Source organism: Tetrao urogallus, assembly GCF_951394365.1.
Source record: "Tetrao urogallus genome assembly, chromosome: 1".
Lineage (NCBI taxonomy): Eukaryota > Metazoa > Chordata > Aves > Galliformes > Phasianidae > Tetrao > Tetrao urogallus.
The window spans coordinates 22,823,469-22,843,540 of record NC_136813.1 but is presented as its reverse complement, the minus strand read 5'-3'; the positions used below and the strand labels follow the sequence as shown (position 1 = coordinate 22,843,540).

At 34.4% G+C, this 20,072-nt stretch overlaps 1 protein-coding gene across 3 annotated transcripts in view; it reads right to left on the bottom strand.

Moving 5' to 3' along the window:
• The window catches only part of NBEA (neurobeachin), a gene marked incomplete at both ends in the record, with an annotated part of 460,977 nt that overhangs the window by 346,525 nt on the left and 94,380 nt on the right, over nt 1–20,072 (bottom strand). For all 3 annotated transcript variants that reach the window (XM_079549697.1, XM_079549699.1, XM_079549698.1), the window contains 4 exons: nt 7,514–7,647; nt 8,405–8,602; nt 14,880–15,026; nt 17,797–17,916. In XM_079549697.1, the coding sequence (XP_079405823.1) occupies nt 7,514–7,647; nt 8,405–8,602; nt 14,880–15,026; nt 17,797–17,916 (599 nt within the window). The remainder of the gene's footprint in view (nt 1–7,513; nt 7,648–8,404; nt 8,603–14,879; nt 15,027–17,796; nt 17,917–20,072) is intronic.

The following is a 20,072-nucleotide window of genomic DNA, read 5'->3' as shown; positions in this document are numbered from 1 at the left end:
TAGACTGAGCAGTAAAAAATTCTCAGATAAATCTCAATAGATTTCCTCAGTCCTTCAAATTTTCTCCTCTACATGTCCAGAATGACTTCATGCAAACATGTAAGTATATGTATTCGTACATATAAAGGTAGCAGTACTTTCATAATCACAATGGATTTTTTTCTCCTCAGCACTGCATTCTAAGGACTTAGTCTGCCTGCCTAATTTAGAGGATTGTACCCAGAACTTTTAACATGTTCCTAAGGATAATCCATTTATGTAATCAGCTTGAAAACTGAAAATAAATTTAACCTGAAGATTTTAAACACCTTTTCTTTTTATTTTTAAATTAGCATAATAAATGTAATTTTTTAAAATGTTTTTAAAAAGGTTACTGTTGACCCAGGGGAAATAATATTGGTTAGAAGACTGTCTTCTAAGAAGAGCAATTTTTCAAACAGACTTACCAGTAACTACAATTGATCACATTGGTGCAGGACCCAAATTAAACTTGCAAAATTCTGTGCACTGCCATACACAATTTCTCTCCATTCTTGCCTATTTTCAACTCCCCTAGATACAAAGGCAAATATAAAGGATACTTCAGCCCATTCCTACTTCTCATCTATACCATGCCATGCCTAGAAGACATCAGTTTGTCTGCAGTGCAGCTATGATATAGACAAACAATTAGAATATGTATGCATACCAACACTATATCAGACAAAAATTATCATTTCTCCTACTGAAAATACAGTTAATTTCAGGATATTTTTTCCAGTAGTTTTCAATTCCTAATTTGTAGGGGAAAAAAAAAGTTTCTGTCCAAAACAAGAAGCTTCTTCATTTCCAGTGATTATGATACTGCTTAATGTATGATTAGTGTGTTGTAGAGATAGGTAAGTCTCTGGAATCCACTGCATAAAAAATCTGAAGATTAATTTCTTTGTTACAGCATTGCCAGTGTTTCCACACTCAAAATACATATCTCTTGTGAAGATAAAATATAAAATACAAATCAAAAATCAACAAATCACAGGACAGAATTGGTGTGCACAGTAGATTTCTTTCACATCTGTGATATTTGTAAAGTCCCTCCCTTTACGGTTCAGGCAGTCATGACACACACTGTAAAGTTACAAATACCACCTAGCTTTTTAATTCAGGCCAAATTAGAGAAATATTAAAAAATAACTATTATGTTTCAATAGTTCACCATTTTGATTTGACACTACAATGTATCAGTATTACAATCCTCAGTGAACAACCACGTAATAGTACTACTATACTGCTAATAAAGTAAAACAGATATTATGGCAATTCACAAAGGTAATGGCTAGATAATAGTCTTCAAAGTTTCAGCATGTGGCATTTCTTTCTTTTTAAAAAATGATTAATTACAGACATCTATAAATATTATGTTTTCTCTCTCCACCTCCATAGAATCATAGAATCACAAGGTTGGAAACGACATGCAAGATCATAGGTCCAACCATCCTCCCATCACCACTGCTACCACAAGCACTAAACCAGATCTCGTAACTCCTCATCCAGACACGTCGTGAACACTGCCAGGGATGGCGACTCCACCACCTCCTCCATGGGCAGCCATTCCAGTGCCTGACCACTCTGAGAGAAAAAGTTCTTCCTTATCTAATTTAAACCTCCTCTGGTACAACTTGCGGCCATTTCCTCGGGTCCTGTTTGTTTCTTGGGAGAACAGGCCAAACCCCTCCTCACCACAGCCTCCCTTCAGGAAGTTGTAGAGTGCAATGAGGTCTCCCCTGAGCCTTCTCTTCTGCAGACTGAACAATCCCAGCTCCCTCAGACGCTCCTGTAGTGAGGAGCCCAAAACTGAACACAGTACTCGAGGTGCGGCCTCAACAGAGCTGAGTACAGGGGGATGATCACCTCCCTGCTCCTGCTGGCCACACTATTCCTAATGCAGGCCAGGATGCCATTGGCCTTCTCGGCCATCTGGGCACACTGTTGGCTCATGTTCAGCTGAGAATCAGCCAACACCCCCAGGTCCCTTTCCTCTTTCCTCTTCACAATCATCCAGCCACTCATCCCCAACCCTACAGCACTTGGGTTATTGTAGCCAAAGTGCAGGACTCGGCACTTGATCTTGTTGAGCCATCGTTGGGAACTATAAAGAGCCTGTGCAGATTACAAGTCAGAGCAGAAATCACAGAATCACTGAACCGTGGGGGTTGGAAGGGACCTCTGAAGATCATCCTGTGCAACCCCCAGTGCTAAAGCTGGTTCCCTACAGTAGGTTACACAGGAAAGTGTCCAGGTGCTTTTTGAACATCTCCAGAGAAAGAGATCTCAAGTTTATGATATCTGTACACGACGACAACAGGTGAACAAGGAAGAATCTTCTTTGTCAACATCTAAATTTTTGGTGGTTCCCAGTAAGAGAATAATAATTATTTTTTCATGGAGCTATTGAACTGTAGCCACTGTACAATTGTTAGAAAAACAATTCCTATTAAATAAATTCTCATTATTTCACTTACAAAAAAAAGCATTCTATTAGGAACATCACTCAGTGCAAATATTAATAAAAACTCAGTTGACAAAGAGTACTAGATTATAAAGAAAACCCTAAACGAAGAATGTTCTCCACTGGGATATAAGTCATACATTGCCTTTTTTTTTTTTTTCCGTTCAAGAAATAACTAAATAGAAAACTTTCTGTAGTCTACTTTTTCCTGTGAAAATCTTCTATGCTAATTCTATCATGAATTTGTTAAATTACACCTTAGGGCGTGGACAATGAAATTATCTACATAGATCGTGCATTACAAAAGGGAGGATAAACAAAAGCAGGCATGTAACTATAAATATCTAAGTATCTTAATAAATAGTAGATTATTTACTTTGAAGAGGATATGTAAAAGAGACAAATGCAGGTATTTGTTCTATCTGATTATATATAGGAAGCAACCTTTACAAACTAACTTCATCTGCATTCCCAGCTTCTCCAAAATAAGACCAACAGATCATAAGATTAACCCCACCACAGGCTCTTACATGACCATTCTTGAAAACATTTGCATAAGCAGAGTAAGTGGAAAAGAGGAAAGAAAAAGCAAAATAGATAGAGCAACAATTAATGTCTTGCTTTTCAAAAAAGAATTCCTAAGGTACTTGATCCTTAGCTTAAATCCACAGGAACATACAAAACTTGCTATCCAAGATACAGGATAGTCATATAAGTTAACCTTCTAAAAAACATACACAGCAACATCACTAACTTCAGTCAGGAGTCTAAAGAGACATCATCTAAACATAAAAACTACTGGAAAAATTTAAAAAAGAGTAAAAGATTTTAACTGATCAGAATAAAAGACAAAGCATTTACAGGAAAAGATGACAAGCAGGAGTGGAAATACTGTTGCTCCCTTGACAAAGTTCCACTTTCACTTGCTCTCAGCAGAACCATAGAACTGTTTGATTTGGAAGGGTTGGAAGGGAGATTTAAAAGTCACCAAATCCAAAACCCCTGCAGTGAACAGGGATACCTACAGCTCGATTGGTTGCTTAGAGCCTTGTCCAGGCTAACCTTGAATGTCTGCAAGAATGGGGCATCCATCACCTCTCCGGGCCATCTGTGCCAGCGCTTCATCACCCTTATCATAAAAAACGTCTTCCTTATATTTAATCTGAATCTCTCCTCTTTTAGTTTGAAACACTTTCCCCTTGTCCTATCACAACAGACCTTGCTAAAAAAAATGTCACCTTTCTTCGTACAGCCTCCCTTTAGATACTGAAAGGCTGCTCTGAGGTCTCTCTGGAGCCTTCTCTTCTCTAGGCTGACAAGCCTCAGCTCTTTTAACCTGTCCTCATAACAGAGGTGTTCCGTCCCTGGGATCATTTTCGTGGCCCTCCTCTGGATGCACTGTAGTAGGTAGGCAATATATTCTGTATCAGGACCGTCCATATTAAAGAGTCAAAATAATATTAGCAATAAAGTTTTCTGAAAAGATTCTGTAATTATTTTAGCACAGATCTGGGGAAATTGGGCAAAGATGTTATATATCACCTTTGAGGTTAGTTAAGGAGGGCCTGGGCACAGGATTTATTTCGTAAGATAAACAGTAGAAGTGTTTTTAATTGCTATGGTGCAGCTTATGGGATGTAGCAAATCCAGTTAGTAACTTCTAGAATAAGTATATAAAATAAATCTTTTGACTCAATCTGCTTAAGCAAACAGCTACAAATCCTTCAAGAGCTGTTTCTACAGATCCTTTTCGATATGGCCCCAGTATAGTAAAGGTGAAAGCAACAATCACACCTGAATTAATGCTTGCACTTTATTCTGCCATAGAATTGAATAAGTACCAACGATTCCACTCAATATCAGTTAATCTGTATGTCAGTGCTCAGCACACCCAGACCCAAAGGAATTTAAAGCCACCTGCAAGACACCACAAGGGAACAAAGCAAATCCTTCCTTATTGTATTACCAATGTAGCATGATCAAAGTTATCAACAACAGTATCAGAAAAAAGCACTCTATATTTATTTTTATAACATAAACTTAAACTGCTACATTTTTTTACCCTGAAAAGAGATAAAAAGCAGGATGAAAACTGGCAGCCTAACATTCAAATTGACAGACTACTCCTCTGAATAGCAGGTGTCACCGAAAACAAGAAAATCTATTTAAGATGTGGGATCAGTTTCCATCATTCTAATTTTAGTGTATGAGAGCATAAGAACTTTTATAGTGCCTCAAAAGTAGAAGTGTAGGGTACTTCATTGGTCTCGCTGAAGATGCAGATAAGACATACAAGGATATATAAACAGGAATAAAGAACATTCACAAAGAATGCCATTAAGTCACAGAGTTGCTATACTTAAATCACCCTGCTTTATAATTCAGAATTTTATTTACACAGAACATATTCATTTAGAAATTAAAATTATAAGTGGATCAGGGAGATTAAAAGCAAGGTGTTCCCTTACAGACCTGTTATCAAATTCCTTACAAGTAAATATACAAAAAACAACTGAGAAACCTGAACTTACTAAACAGACTTTGAAATGTGAAGGAGAGAAGGAGGTGGGAAGGATTCAGAAAAGTAGTCTGGAAAGCTTGGATACTCACAATGGGTATCAAGCTGTTGACATTTCCCATCTCTGAGGAACACAATAAGGCAAGACCAAGGACAGCAAAAATATCCAGGGGACAATATGTGATTCCCCCCACTTGGCTACAGCCAGAGTAAGCCTTTAGAAATATAATGGTCTACTGTCATCAAACATCCCTTGGACTTTTTTTTTTTTGACAAAGAAGCACGAAGGTTACCCACTTTAAGATGGTATCACTATAAAAATAGATATTTTGTAATTGCTGAATGCCAGCAATTTCTCAGAAAGAAGAGCAGCCCTGATGTAGATATTTTTACTTTTCACAGGTAAGAAAAGCATAGGTAGGTATCAGAGCCAGTTATACAAATGAATTTTGGAAGGGAAATAACACCTGAAGAAGGGAAAGGGAAAGGATATAGTAAGTAAGGACAATAAATATCCATTCCACAACTGAATCTCCCTTTTCCTTCCCCTAAGGTCTCCATCCTTTCCACACAGAGATCTTTTATTCTTCCATCTGCCTACTTCCTTCTTCACCTGAACTTTTTTTTTTCTCCATGTCTACATCCCATTAAATCAAATAGGAAAAAATAATGCACATATATTAGAGAAACAATAATTCAACATTTCTGTCACATCTCATCAAGCAAGAATTCACTCAGAAGTCTTTTCAATATGTGCTTCAGTTGGGATCACATCTTGTACTGTGTATAATTTGCAGCACAATGGATTACAGAGCTCTTTACAAAAATAATAACCTAAGCATAGAAGAAATGCACTGATATATTCAGTCAGAACTTTTTTCCTATTCACAGTTCAACTAACTCCAGAAATGGTTCTGTACATTTTACATTGGGGTTTATTACTGTTCTCACTCAACAGAAAGACCACTTAGGACAAACTGGCCTTTTGCTCAATTTCTAAGACTTACATTATGTTAGCTCTCCATTTTAAACAGATTGAGTTACTGCTTTATCATCTATTATATACTCAGGATATTAATAATTTAACATACATTTTATTCATATATACACAGATGTGTACAGACACATAATCTTCCTCAAACTGAAAAAAGTATTTTGCCTATTTCTGCGCCATGTATAAAAACATGTATTTCTGTGCCACAATAAAAACACATGAAGATTTTTTTCTAACATTTATTCAAACCAATCCCCATCCCCATTCCTCTTATTACTTCACAACACTCCAATGCAAAGTACATATTAGAAAACAAATTAGTAACCACCAGCTTTTCTCTGCTTTTGAAATTGAAAGAAATTATTTTCATCACTTTCCTGCTGGGAAGTAGAAATAGTTATTTTTAAGATTGTTGTATTTGTTCCAGCATTGTACTAAAATTTCTCATGAAATAAAACCTAACCTATCAGCAATCTTAGCTACAACTTGGTTACCAAGGACGAAAACAGATGATTTGACAAAACTTAAAAAAATTGATAAATTTCTTTAATTAGGTTAGATAAGTGATCTTCCTGGAGTAATTATACGAATGCATCATGTCCAAATAAATTATTCAAAGACGTAGGTCCTTTTAAGTTTACTATTTTATTTTTTATTTATTATTTTTCAGTTTGTGAAATTATTATTGAGCTATTTCTTGCAACCAGAAATATCCAGAATAATTAATAATGCCAGGGCATTCTGAACAGGAAAATACTCCATGTACTCTGAATTATGTACTTTATATATTTATTGAAACACAAGAGAGAGTTTATGCCGTTCCCAAATCCTGTACAGAAAAACACAGTTGACAGGACTTAAGCTTTAACTTTTCAGTTTCATTGCCATATACACTTAATTTTTATTTATTTTTCATATTTTATGTTACCAATAGAACAAGATCCCCCTCAGACAGGATGCAGCAAGAGGTCCATGTCATCACAGTAGAGGTTTAACGTGCCTTTATTTAGAAGTCTCTTAAAATCCTCCCTATCCTGTTGCAATTGTAATATGGTTAAAACAAAGCTATGTGACTTTCAGTCTTTTAAGTCAGCTTTGTGACTTTCTGCCCATGTACTAATATGGAAAGTGATATCTTTCTTCAAGTTGGAATGTTATTGGATTCAAATGGCTCAGACTTTTAGAAGTAAATGACATTTCATCTACAAGTAAAAGCACGTTCATTTATTTGAGAAGTTGAAAAAAACATCGAAAACTATCCTTAAAAAAACCCCCAATGTAATTTGAAATCATTATTAACCCAATCACTTATGACCAGCTTAATCTAGAAACTCCTTAGGTTATTACGATTTGCACAATTCTACAGTAAATTACTTGTGCAAATTCAGGATGTATTTTTAATGAAACAAAAGTAAAACAGAAGTTAAAGCATTTAAAAAAGAAAATAAACAAAACATTCCCAAAACAGGAACTTTGTTAAATTTTGTGTTTATCTTGCTTGAAAGAAGCTTACCAAACTGTTGTTTCCACCTGACTGTCATGCAGCTGTCGATTGTCTAGTTGGGCAAAGAGAGGAAAGAGAACTTGAATCCCTCCAATGGAATGAATTGCGCTGTGAATGGAGTGGGTTACGATAGCTTTCACATCCTAAATTAATAAAAGAAAGAAAGAAATGGGAAAAAATTCACTAATCTCAGTTTTAAAGGACAGTTGGTAATATAACTTGGGAAAACTTTACCACTGAATGAAGTGCAAACTAAATCAGACATATTTTTAATTTAATTTCACTAGTCATGTTTCTATTACAATAGATATACCTAAAACCAAACACAAAGAAAAACTTCAGAATCAAGGTAAACTCTGGCTTATGGCAGGAAGTATATATTTCTTGATGAAAAAAAGTGAAAAAAGAACAGTTCACATGATGTGTATATTAAGAACTGAAATAACATAAAATTATGTTCTCCTTGTACAATAGCATACAAATACTCTCTTCATTCAAATGATGTTGAGCTATCAGTTATCACAGAACATGAATTTAGTAACATAAGGTATGCAACAGAGAAAATTTGAAAGATACAATTATTTTTATCAGTTTTTCCTCCCCAGAAAATTAACATACAAACATTACATTAAGCTCAAGAGTCATAGTAACACAACAGTAACCTGTTCTCCACAGTGACAGAAAGAGGCAAAGAACATGAAACATAAAAGAAGGTAAATAGGTGCTTTAAAGGATACAAGTTATAACCTGGATGAAGTGGTAAGTTTTGATGTCTAACTTTGAAATTTGTATACGTGAGCAAAATTAATAGTCAGAAGTCAGTTAAACTATGGTTTATGTATCGGTACTGGTTCAATTAAAATAATTTTGATGATTAAAAATGAAATAAAAGACACAAACCTGAAGCATAAGAGCATGAGGGGAGTGTACAAAAATCGAAGGATTTTCTTTCGGTGAGGATTCAAGGCATAACTGAGCATCAGTAGCCTTGGCATTATAAGTAAAAGCAATGCTACTTGCAAGTTTCCCATCATATAGCACTTGTTTATGGTGCTCAGCCAGATGAATGTCGCTCTCAGATTTAAATTTGAATGTGCTCTGAAAAAAAAAAAAAAAAAAAAAAAAAAAAAAGAAAATATAAGAAGCTTTAAAAAGTAAAAGGAAGACTGAATCCTATTCCATTTTAAGGCAATGGCTATTTTTAAAATAGCATAAATCCCGTGCTTCAATGACAGTGTAGATTATATATAAACAGAATGCTGAAATTAAATAAAAAACAAAATTCTAAATGCCATGTTTCAAACTAGTGGTTTTCAAACTTAAAGGAAGAATGAAAATCTCTCTTATTCTTAAATGTATAATGATCCATATCTGATCTAAAACTACGTTTTATGGTAACTTTGAGAAATCAATCAAGAACAAGAAGATAGATTTCTTTCTTTCTGAAAAGTGTTGACAGATTTACTTGGCACACACCTACATGTAACATCATCTGACAGCAGCAAAAAATAACCAGTAGTAACACACTGTGCCGATGAAAATAAATTCATTAGAAATGATCACCGTTTTCATCACTGTAATATGCAATACAGTATTTCGATACTGCAATAAGAAATTCAATTTCTTTTTCGAAAATTTTTTTGTTTTTTTTTTTCTTTTTGTTTTTTTTTTAGATATATGTAGCTGATGGTAATTATGAAACACTTTGTTTATCTGCACTGCATATGGCCATCTATATATTGGTCCATGTCAAAAATACCGTTGTTTTCATCTATTTCATCCCACAAATTTCTCTCTTCCTACTGTCCCCAACACAGTAAGAAAATATATCATGAAACTGTAAAACATGTAATCAGCAGGGATGTTGTTATCTAGGATGGGATAATTAAAATAGGCAATTTATAGACTATCAGCTGCTCCTTTCAAAAATATTGCAGATTCTGATCAGCTATGTAAAACCACAAAACCCATCTAGCTTTTGCAGAGTTCTCAAGGCTTCTGCAAACACTGAATAAATTCTCTTGCTTATGACCAAAAGATTGGAAAGAATGTCTGCTCAAGTGACTGACACATGGCAATTTAAGGTCTTGTGACAAGCAGCCATTTGTATGTGGGTCATAAGAAATATGTAGGCTGAATCAACTGGACATCTGACTGCATCTGATTGAGAACCCTTGGAGCAGATATGTCAGTCAGCTGTGCCCCACGCATAGTGATGTTGAATGGAAGGGAGGCAGCAAAGCTGCACTGAAAATGAATGAGACACAGACACTAAAACTGAGAAGGAAATCAGAATAGCAAACAGGAATAAAGGAATAGGAAGTAAGTGGTTTATTCTACAATTTGGCAAAGTTAGTTAACATTATTTTTGAGTCTGTTAGGATTAGTGCTGGCAGCAACTGGAGGGAGGTGATGCATTGTCCAAATACAGAACTGGCGAGGCTGCATCTGGAGCACTGTGTCCGTTTCTGGACTTCCCAGTACACAAGAAACATGGTCATATGGTGAGAATCCAACAACAGGCCACAAAGATGATCAAGAAAGTGGAGCACCTCTTGTATGAGATTGAGAGGCTCAGGAGATCTCATCAATGTTCATAAATATCTGAACAAAGAGTGCAAACAGACAAAACCATACTGTGCTCAGTGGTGTCCAGTGCCAGGCCCACAGACACAAACTGGAGCACAGGAGATTCCCTCTGAACACCAGGAGCACTTCTGTACTGTGTTGGTGATGGAGCACTGACAACGGCTGCCCAGAGGCACTGGGGCTCCTCCTTGGGGATCTCCCAGAGCTGCCTGGATGTGGCACTCTGCTAGAGTCCCTGCTGGAGCAGGATTGGGCCAGGTAACCTCCATGGGTCATTGCCAACTTCGACCATTCTGTGTTCTTCAATTTGTATTTGGGTCAGGAATCAGTTTTGTGTGGGAACTCTCAGTGACCCCACTTAGTGCTTTCTGAATATTTCAAACCTGTTCAGAATAAAAGAGAGTTCCTTTTGGAAGAAACTGAACCAGAAATGTTCACCAACTGCTGACTGATTATATATGTTTTTATATATATGACTGCATTCAGTCTGAAGTATCTGATCTCAACCAGTCTGTAGTAAATACTGCCAGATACAGCACTCGGTTTCAAATGTTTTAATTCATAACTGTGGTTCTCTATCTTGCCACTGTATTCACTGAAGCAGGAACAGTCACAGTGAGTCTTATGCTTAACAGCTTGAGAGTTGGCTTCCTGTTCAAATGGCCATCTCTATTTCACTCATCACTGCTACAGATTATCAGCTTGTCCCAATGAAGGTGATGATGTCTTTCTCCCCTAAGAGAATATTTAGCTACACATACATATTTTTGCACACTTACTGCAGAGACAAATCAGTTCAGTGATTTCACTGATTTCAGACAATATCTGCTTTCTACATGAATTGTATTTTGGTGTTTTATCACAAGAAAATTATCCTCACTAAGAATTTTTTTTTTCATGTCTTTAAGCCCTATCAGAGCTAAAACTTCCAAATATTTTAGTTTTACACAGAATTTCCTGTCATTCCAAGTATGTTAAAGCGTTTCATCAAAAATGTGTATCATTACTTTACTGTGAACTTTTGCAACTTTCTAAATTAAAATAAAATGAGTTTTTAAAACAAATTTGAGCATTATTCTATTTCCTAATTTTCAGGGTTTACTATATCTCAATAGTTTATCAGATACCATTGTTGCAAAGACATGCCCAAATAGCTATGAATCAATGCAATACCTATTTTGGGGGTAAAAAAAGACTTAAAGGGACTTCCTGCCATAAAAGTTGAACTAAGTGATCGTAAGTTAGAAACTATTATGTTCTACTCACAAGAATATTATAATATGATGGAAAGAGGAGTTATTAATTCAGACAAAATGCTCCCTTATCACTAGGTTTAACTTACATAGAAACATAAAAAAAAAATAAGTTCAGTATATGCATACAGTGCTGGGGACTAGCAGAAGTGCATCCACAGGAGGATAGTAGAGGCTGGCAAATGTATAAGGCTTAATTACAAGTAGTTAATTACCTGTCACTGAAGAAATGAAACTTTGAGATCTAGTAGAATCAACATAGTGGCATAAATAAGAAAAAAGACCCTTTGTTTTAACGTGCTGAATAGCAAATACATGTATACATATTCCTTTGTACCTCCTTTATCAAGCTCATATGTGTGCATATATAAAAATATATATAATCAAAAATAAAATATGACCTTGCACTACATAACTAGGTGAAGTGAATTTGAATTTTAAAGACTAGTTGGTGTGTGTTTATACGTGCATGCATTAATGCATTTTTTACTCCAGCCTTTACAGACGACAAAATGATTGATACTGCAGCACTGATGAAAAGCAAACTCAGATGCAACAAGACACAAAGTAATCTGATACCTCATGTTGAAATGTATGTGGGAGGGCTAATAGGAGTGTTACAAACTTCACAGGGCTATTAGGAAAATTGCTGGAAATTCCCTTTACAAACAGTACCAAATTCTGCTATCAGATGCAGCTCTTAATACCACATTATTTTCCTTGCCCCTCTATTCTGCGATGACAAGCCCCTCAGAGTTCCACTGAGATAAGCATCACACTCTTCTTTGCTGCCTGGGAACAATGCTAGGTAACAGAAATAGCACAGTGTGAGCAGGGAGATGATGCATTCAGATCCTTTTGGCAACCTCCAGCATGTGAAAACGATTTGGAGGGTGAAAGTCCTGTTTAATAACTGCACAACACACACTAAGCATGCTTTTATATAGATGAAACCTGGGAATGATACAATGGAATGCCGCTGGTGGTTGAATGTGAGAAGCTTTAACAGGAAAGAGGCAAATAACATAGCAGTATTGTTGGTGTGTTCTCCTCTCTCTCCCTGTTATAAATTTGATTATTTATCATTTCTACATGCAGTTACTACGGTAAGTCTTCGATGTTCAGACTTGTGGTGTCAGACCACAAGTGGCATTAGAATTTATTGCTAGACCATGAACTGTATAAGAATCTATTAATTCATTCAGACCGCATTCACATTTCTGGAATTTTTAAATCTACAATCACTAATGAAAATTGTCAAGATGGAAATTACACTTTTGAGCAGTTAGGCAGCTGAAACTGTCTATGTAAACAGAAGTATAGCATAAGGCACATGTTTATTTTAGAATCACAGCAGTTGAATTTAACTACAAAAGTAAACATTCTCAATTATCATTCTTGTGTATCTTAACATTAGAAAATAAATTGCTTCAATCTACTGGAAACCAACTGTGAACTTTTTTTTAGATGTAGAATTATCTCTATAATCATTTAAGAATTTCATTTTTCCAGCATAAATTTTTCATTTTACTATATTCTTTTCATATATTCCAGAACAAAATCTCAAATAAAAGCATAATAAATTATGAGGAAGCAACAGCAGAAGATCACAGTTTAACTCATCAGCAGTGTCCAAGACTCAGTGTAACTGAAGCTGAAGCTGAAATATGTACAAGGCTCTGTAGGTGAGCCAGAAGTGAGAAGTGATCATTACAGATGTAGCTGTAAAGGAGCAACGGAAAACACTTTTTGACAGTATCTGACTACAAGTGAAATTTATAGATAAAATGTATAAAAACTCATTGTACACACTGAATAACTTCATAGCTATACTTTAAAACAATAGCTACGCATTTTTTACTAACCTCTAAGAGGCTTCTGCAAATGGGAACCAAAGCCTTAATGAATGTTTAACCATGATTAGTAAAAGCTTAGTAAAGGTGGATTAGTAAAGCTCCTAGTTGTCTAGACAAGGAAGAAAGGCACAGTACACAGGAAACAGGCATTAACTCTACTGAGAACAGTCTAAACTGAATAACATACGAAGGAAAAACATCCCTGAAGAATTGAATTACACTTAATTACATTTAATTGACATTTAAAAAAAAATCAGTAAGAAGCTGCAGTGAAGAAATTTAGTTTAAGGGAAGCCTATGAATGAAGGAAGGTAATTTGTCAATAGTGTAGTGAGGATAGTGCAATAAGTACTGAAAATGATGTCTAGTATGAAAACATGCATGCCTTCTGGAACCCCTCATGAATGTCACGTAATATTTTTCACTTCTTGTACCATTATTATTATGAAACCATTATTGCTGTATCATCACTTCAGTATGCTCTTGCAAATCCAGGATTTTAATTTATTCACAAGGATTTATTACGATTATTATTAAGAAGTATAAGGTTATATTATTTTTTTTGTATGAAAAAAAAAGGAGAAATCTTTCTTCAAACAAAATAGAGTATTAACACTGGAATAAAGTATTGCTTGTTTGCACAGGTGACAAACATCTCTCAACTGAACAGTTTGGTTTCACAGCAGTTAAAAACACAAACTACACACAAAGGACTGACTCATCTTCAAGTAGCCTTAACATATGTTTGGCTTTCCACACAACGTATGTACCAAAAAAGATGTTTTCAATTTTCACAGCCATTTGCTAGCTGTTGTCAAAAAATTTATAGCAAACATTTGCGGGATCATAAATTAATATTGATGTTATCTAAATTTTGATTTTTGTATTGATTAATACAATTTTGTATTGCTTAATGTTGATGCTATATACTTTGAATATAGTTCAAATGGTACCACAAATAACACAAATCAGCAAAAATAAAATTAGTGAATAATTGGTGGCACAAATCCAATAGTCTTTAGATGGAGTTAGACCTGATCATTCATTTTCAAGACCTCTTCAATGGGCAAACAATTCCCACATGCTTCTGAAGAACATCTGCTTTATTTTCCTTGATGAAATAACACTATACATAGTCATTTCAAGTAATAACTAAGACTTTTTTCATACTAGAGATTGAAGTTGATGCACACCATGAATCTGTCCAAACTGTCTCCTAAATTTCCCTAGCAAAACATGAGTGAAAAGCTTACTTCAGCAGAATTGTGCATTTGAATAGAATTGGATTGTTATGGTTTGTTGAATGCTAATCTGCTTTAATTCAGGTTTTAAACACAAAATAGGAAAGAAGAGGAAAGTGGTTCCCCGGGAATTCAATACACAACACATAAAATTAGGCCAATTTGATTATGACCCAAATGAATAAAATTGACATACAATCATGTTTCATCATTCCTTAAAGAAATTACTTGCATCATTCAAAAATCAGATAGAAATTAAGAGTAGTTAGAAAATTTGATGAAATATTTATATTTTGAAGAAAAATCACACAGCTCTACACAATCCAAAGAGAAATACCTACATTCACACATAGCTTCCATCTATATTTATCAGTTATTTCTATCAATTATTTTTTGTTTCCAGTTTTGCAAAACTATTTTTAAGATCCATTGTTACCTTATAACCAGGTCCTAACTGATGTATTGCAAAAATCTGTGCTGGGTTGAGGGCTTCTGTGAATACATATACAGCTCCAAGTTGGCCACAGAACACTCTGTTAGCATCAGCAGTCTCCGAAGAGCCAAGAAAACATTTGTCATAACTCTGCATTAGAAGAGGCAATGTTAATGAGCTTTAATTATACAAACTGTACAATGAAATAATATTCATGTACAGACAAAAATAAAAGAAGACTGTAACGAGGAAAATAAATTAGTCACTTAGTATTTCAGTACCTAAATAACCGTAGTGAACAATTTCATTTTGATTACCTAGCCCTTAATTGTTTTATGGGTCATTAATACATTGCTTCTATATCTACCTGCTAGGTTTTCTTTATATTTATTAACTATTTGACATACAACAGAGAAAATCAGAATAGCAGAATATAGTATTCTTTTATTATTGTGCTATAATAGCTAAAAGTCTGTAGCAGAAAGGAAGAAATATGATTCTTCTAGTTTGCCCTGGTGCACAGTCTTGTTCTATGACCTCATCCTATAATGATTTGGTGTGACTTTAAATTCTTCTGACTTCAGCTTTGCAATGAGGTGAAGTAAGAGGTATCCAGGATTTCATCTTTGATTTATCCTCCCTTCTGACCAGTATCTTTTTTTTTTTTTTCCTTTGGAACTTGTAATTTCTTTCAATAATTTTGATAATTTTTTTTTTTTTACAAAAAAAAAAACAAAAACAAAAAACAAACCCAACTTGCAACAAAAGTTCACGTCTAAGATGCACAGTGTTGATGATAGGCTGAGACCACTCTGATGACTGGTAAATGCTGAAAGTCTTAAAAATTTTCATTTAGTTCATGAATGTCCTGCTTAGACTTAAAGACATTACTGATACTTGTGCATTTGTTGTTGGAAAGTTTCAACTCATCCTGAGCAGATAGCCATTTTTTACTTTAATTTTTTTTTGAGGAATTTGCCTCAGTTTGATGACACCAAATTTGTAATTTATAATTTAAATATACATATATATATTTGTGCCTATGTCTAGACTATTTTCTTGTTCTTTTTCTTGTTATCTTCAACTGTACAACAGACAGCGTTTTACATTTAATTTACATATAATTTTCAAGCTAATAACTCAGTACAGATCCCCCAACACCTCAGCTGACTTTTGAATCACCACATTCTCACTCAACATACATGTTTACATTACCAAGGAGAACCCATGCTCTGAAAAAAACCTCAATGCCTTTTCTTGCAAGTAGAAATTCTACCAAGAACATAAAGAATGATGATCAGAAGCCGTGACAAGCAGAGCCCATCTGCTTTAATTAACATACAATATTTAAACCCTTCCTACCAAACCCAACTTTACTTCTACAATTTAGCAAAGGCAAACAGTTAATTTCCCTACATACTAACGTGCTTCCTATAAACGCACTCAGAACAGCCAAGATTCATATGATAAACAAGAAATAGCAATGCGTAGTGAGCTGATGAATCATACGTCTTTGAAAATCTACCACGAGTTTAACTTGAAAGCAAAGCACGAGAGATAATCGTTTTGTCTGCCTCTCTCATTCAAATCTTTGGGCCAGAAAAACTACCTTTCTCCCGCATCATTAGGTGTGTATCCTCGTCTCTTTCATGGTAGAAGATAAAAAATTGGACTAAAAAGTTTTTTGAAACATAAATAGATTTCATTAAAATAATCTATATTTTTTAAAATATGAAATCTAATGCATTTCCTGTTATAATGTACTGTTAGGATAACTTGAAATCAGTCCAGTTAACATTTAGGTGTACATGCAGTCTTCTCCAGGTACAAATGAATGGTTTCTGCCTGAAGTAGAAGGACAGATAGAAGATGACTGTGTCTTTGCACAGAGGTGATTAATGCTATGCAACTGTATGTCTCTACATATCTTTTAATTGCTAATCTCCCTTATTATCCATACAAATGAATAAAGTATGAAATACAAAATGGCAATTTTGTAGCACTTAATTTGTTCTTGCTAACAACATTAATTAAATACTAATTCCTTTAAATTTAGCACAGCATTTTTAATCTCAATCAACTGCCTGTGAACTCTTCCAAGTCAAACAATAAGAGAGGCAAAATATGCTTGTTGAAGGGATAAAGATATAAGATATCAGCCTTTGCTTAGTACAGTAAGTCTCCTGACACTTCTTCATGCCACTGTTTTCTGGCTTTTACATTTTATTTTTTTTTTTAATCTTTATGTATCTTGTAAACTCTCCATAAAAGAAATGATCTCTTACAATGTTTATACAGTGCTTGAAACAATAGGACTCTGACCACAGTCCAGGCTATTCAGTCCTACTGCAATATACGAAAAAATACTTAAGAACAAACAACAAATATAACATAGAAATCTTTTAACCATTACCAAATATCACCTCTTGGAAAACCAGAGAATTTAATGTGATACAAAAATCAGTGCTTGGCAGCATGCATAACCATTTGGCTGAATGAACCTGTTTTTCTTAAGTGTTTTCTTTAATCTATCTCTCTTAAATATGTAGCTCCAGAAAAACTTCTCATGAAAAAAAAAAAGAAATATTAATCTGTTGTTATCAGTATCGTCTATACAATATCATATATTAAAAATATTCTCTATACCAGTCGCTCCAACAAAATCTCCACAGATTTCCTTAAAACAGTCAGGAAGAATACAGCTAAAAAAAAAAAATCCATGATATCATGATATTCTAAAGAAAAGCAACGGTATTAAATTTATGAAATACATAACTAAGGAAGATAGGTTAAAGCATAAACTTTAAAAAATAGAAAAATTTCAAAGATCTAGAGAAAATACAGTACTTTTTCTTTTTGCATTTACTTTGAACAGTTTGATCTACTGAATGCTGTAAGAAAAGAAAAAACAAAATCTTACATCATTCGTATTAACGTGCCACGCCATGTCACCATAGGATACCAGCTGACCATTCACATAACACCTTATTTCACTGTTTCTCCAGCGATTATAGATGTGCACGATGCTTATCATATACCACTGAAAAGAAAAGGAAAAAACAGTATGTAGTGGCAGCTTTAGTGCCATAACATGAACTAAATGACTGCAACTGGAAAATAAGTGACCCATCACACGAAGTTAATTGACCAGACAAATCATTGCAAACTCCTAAAATTACATAAAAGTCAAGTGAGCGCAACTTGAAATCCAGTTGGTAGAATTGTGACTAAATACAATGATGTACCTACCTGCAGCCTTTCATGGGATTAGGACCAAAAATGCGTACATAAAATTGAGAAGATAAATACAATCCCATTCCTGAAAGTGTAACATAATTAAAAACCGTACAAAACACAACCAAAGTCTCATCAGAAATCTAATTTTATGTGTGCTTACCCTAAAAAAAAATGTAACGTGTATCTATTTTTTAATCACAGCTATCAGAAATTGTTTAATAAAGGAAAATATCCACCACAGCAACTTTTACATTCCAGTTTAGGATCTTATCCCAATTGTTTCGTATGATTTTTTTTTTTCTATTCTTTACCATTCCATCAGTCTTTGGACAACTGTTATATAGTTATTATTACATAATCAAACAGAGAAAACATCACAGCAAAATGCTTCCATGTACAACTGCGGTGGTCCTCCAAATAATCTGTTCAAGTGTCTTTATGTCTATGATGAATTTTAATCGTGAATTGTAAATTTTCAGAAGAAAACCTTAAGTTTTCCCTAAAATCCAACTTTCACAATAATCTAATCCTAGGAATGGGAATTTAGCCTTTGAGATTTGCAAATCAACCCCTGCTTAACTATAACAGAGGTCTATTACTTCAAATCATAATACAAATCAGAAGAAAACAGGCATCCTGGATTCTGTAACCTTTCCATTTTATCTTAATAGCCTTGTTTGATGATTACTGGTCCACTACAAATATTTAGTAAACACATCTTCACGAAACTAAGCTGTGTCCCTTCTAAGGGATTCTGTCCAGTAGATGGTTTCAAAAGTATTACTACATTTTCAAAGCTAGAATAAAATAAAACCATCAATGCAGTAAAATACTTATATCTGGATGAGCTACATTGACAAATTGCCAGCCTTGGAAAGCAGCAGTTCAAATGCTTTGAAGTTACTTAATACCTGAGCAAAGACCAACTACTCTAAACATCCATTAGTTTTATTTTGTGTCACTTCCTGTGATTTTTATACAGTACTGTATTAAAAATTATCAAAAATCTAACTGGATTTCTAGGACCTTGCTCCACATTCTCCTAAAAGAATGACAGTAAAATCATTTTTCAGACAGACACATAAATCAACAAACATAACAGAAGTCCTTAATCAATAAATTGAATTATTTCATTGAATTTTAAGGTACTTTATTGTTCAGAGAATCTCATACACAAAAGAGAAACTCATTAACCAATTATTTACTGAAAGATTTAACTGTAAGAACCTATGAACACAAGGGTCACTTATTATGTCATCTACTTATATTAATTAAAGAGTAGAGCAAGTGGGAACTCGTAGACTTTAAATCCTATCCTGCAAGTTGTAGCTACAATTGCAAAATGATTTGCTGCAGGTGCCTTTTTCTCACTCAGCTCACAAGTTCAGATGGCTAAACTTTGGGGAGAACTCACCTCCTAAAAGCTACTTTAAATAATCAAAGTAGCTGTTACAACACATAAAAAAAATTTGAACAGAAAATGTGTTTCTTTCATCTTTTCTGCCTTGGTAAGAAACCAAATCAAAGTTTATTCTTCCATGGACATCAAAGAAAAAAAAGAATTTCATGCATGCTGAAGTGTGACCTGTCTCAGTAAATCAGTGATGTTTTCAATCATTTATATTTTCTTCTCTGCTGGCTCTTTTTGCAATTACATATCTTTCAGTATGTGTCAAGAAACCAAAAAAAGAAGTCATCGTCTAAGTGGTTGAGGTAGTCTTTCTCTTCTACACTAACAATATTATTATCAATAGTACTGTGCCATACCATCTGTGATTCTATGATTTTATGATTCTATGATCATCATCTTTATAAAAGAGTGAATGAGTTACAAAATTTGCCACAAACGTAGAACTTGTTGAAAAAGTTCTTCATAGAATGCACATAACTTAGAAATGCACAAGAACACGAATTAAATAAATTTTCTTCCTTTTTAAATTTTGTACTCTGTACACCTGT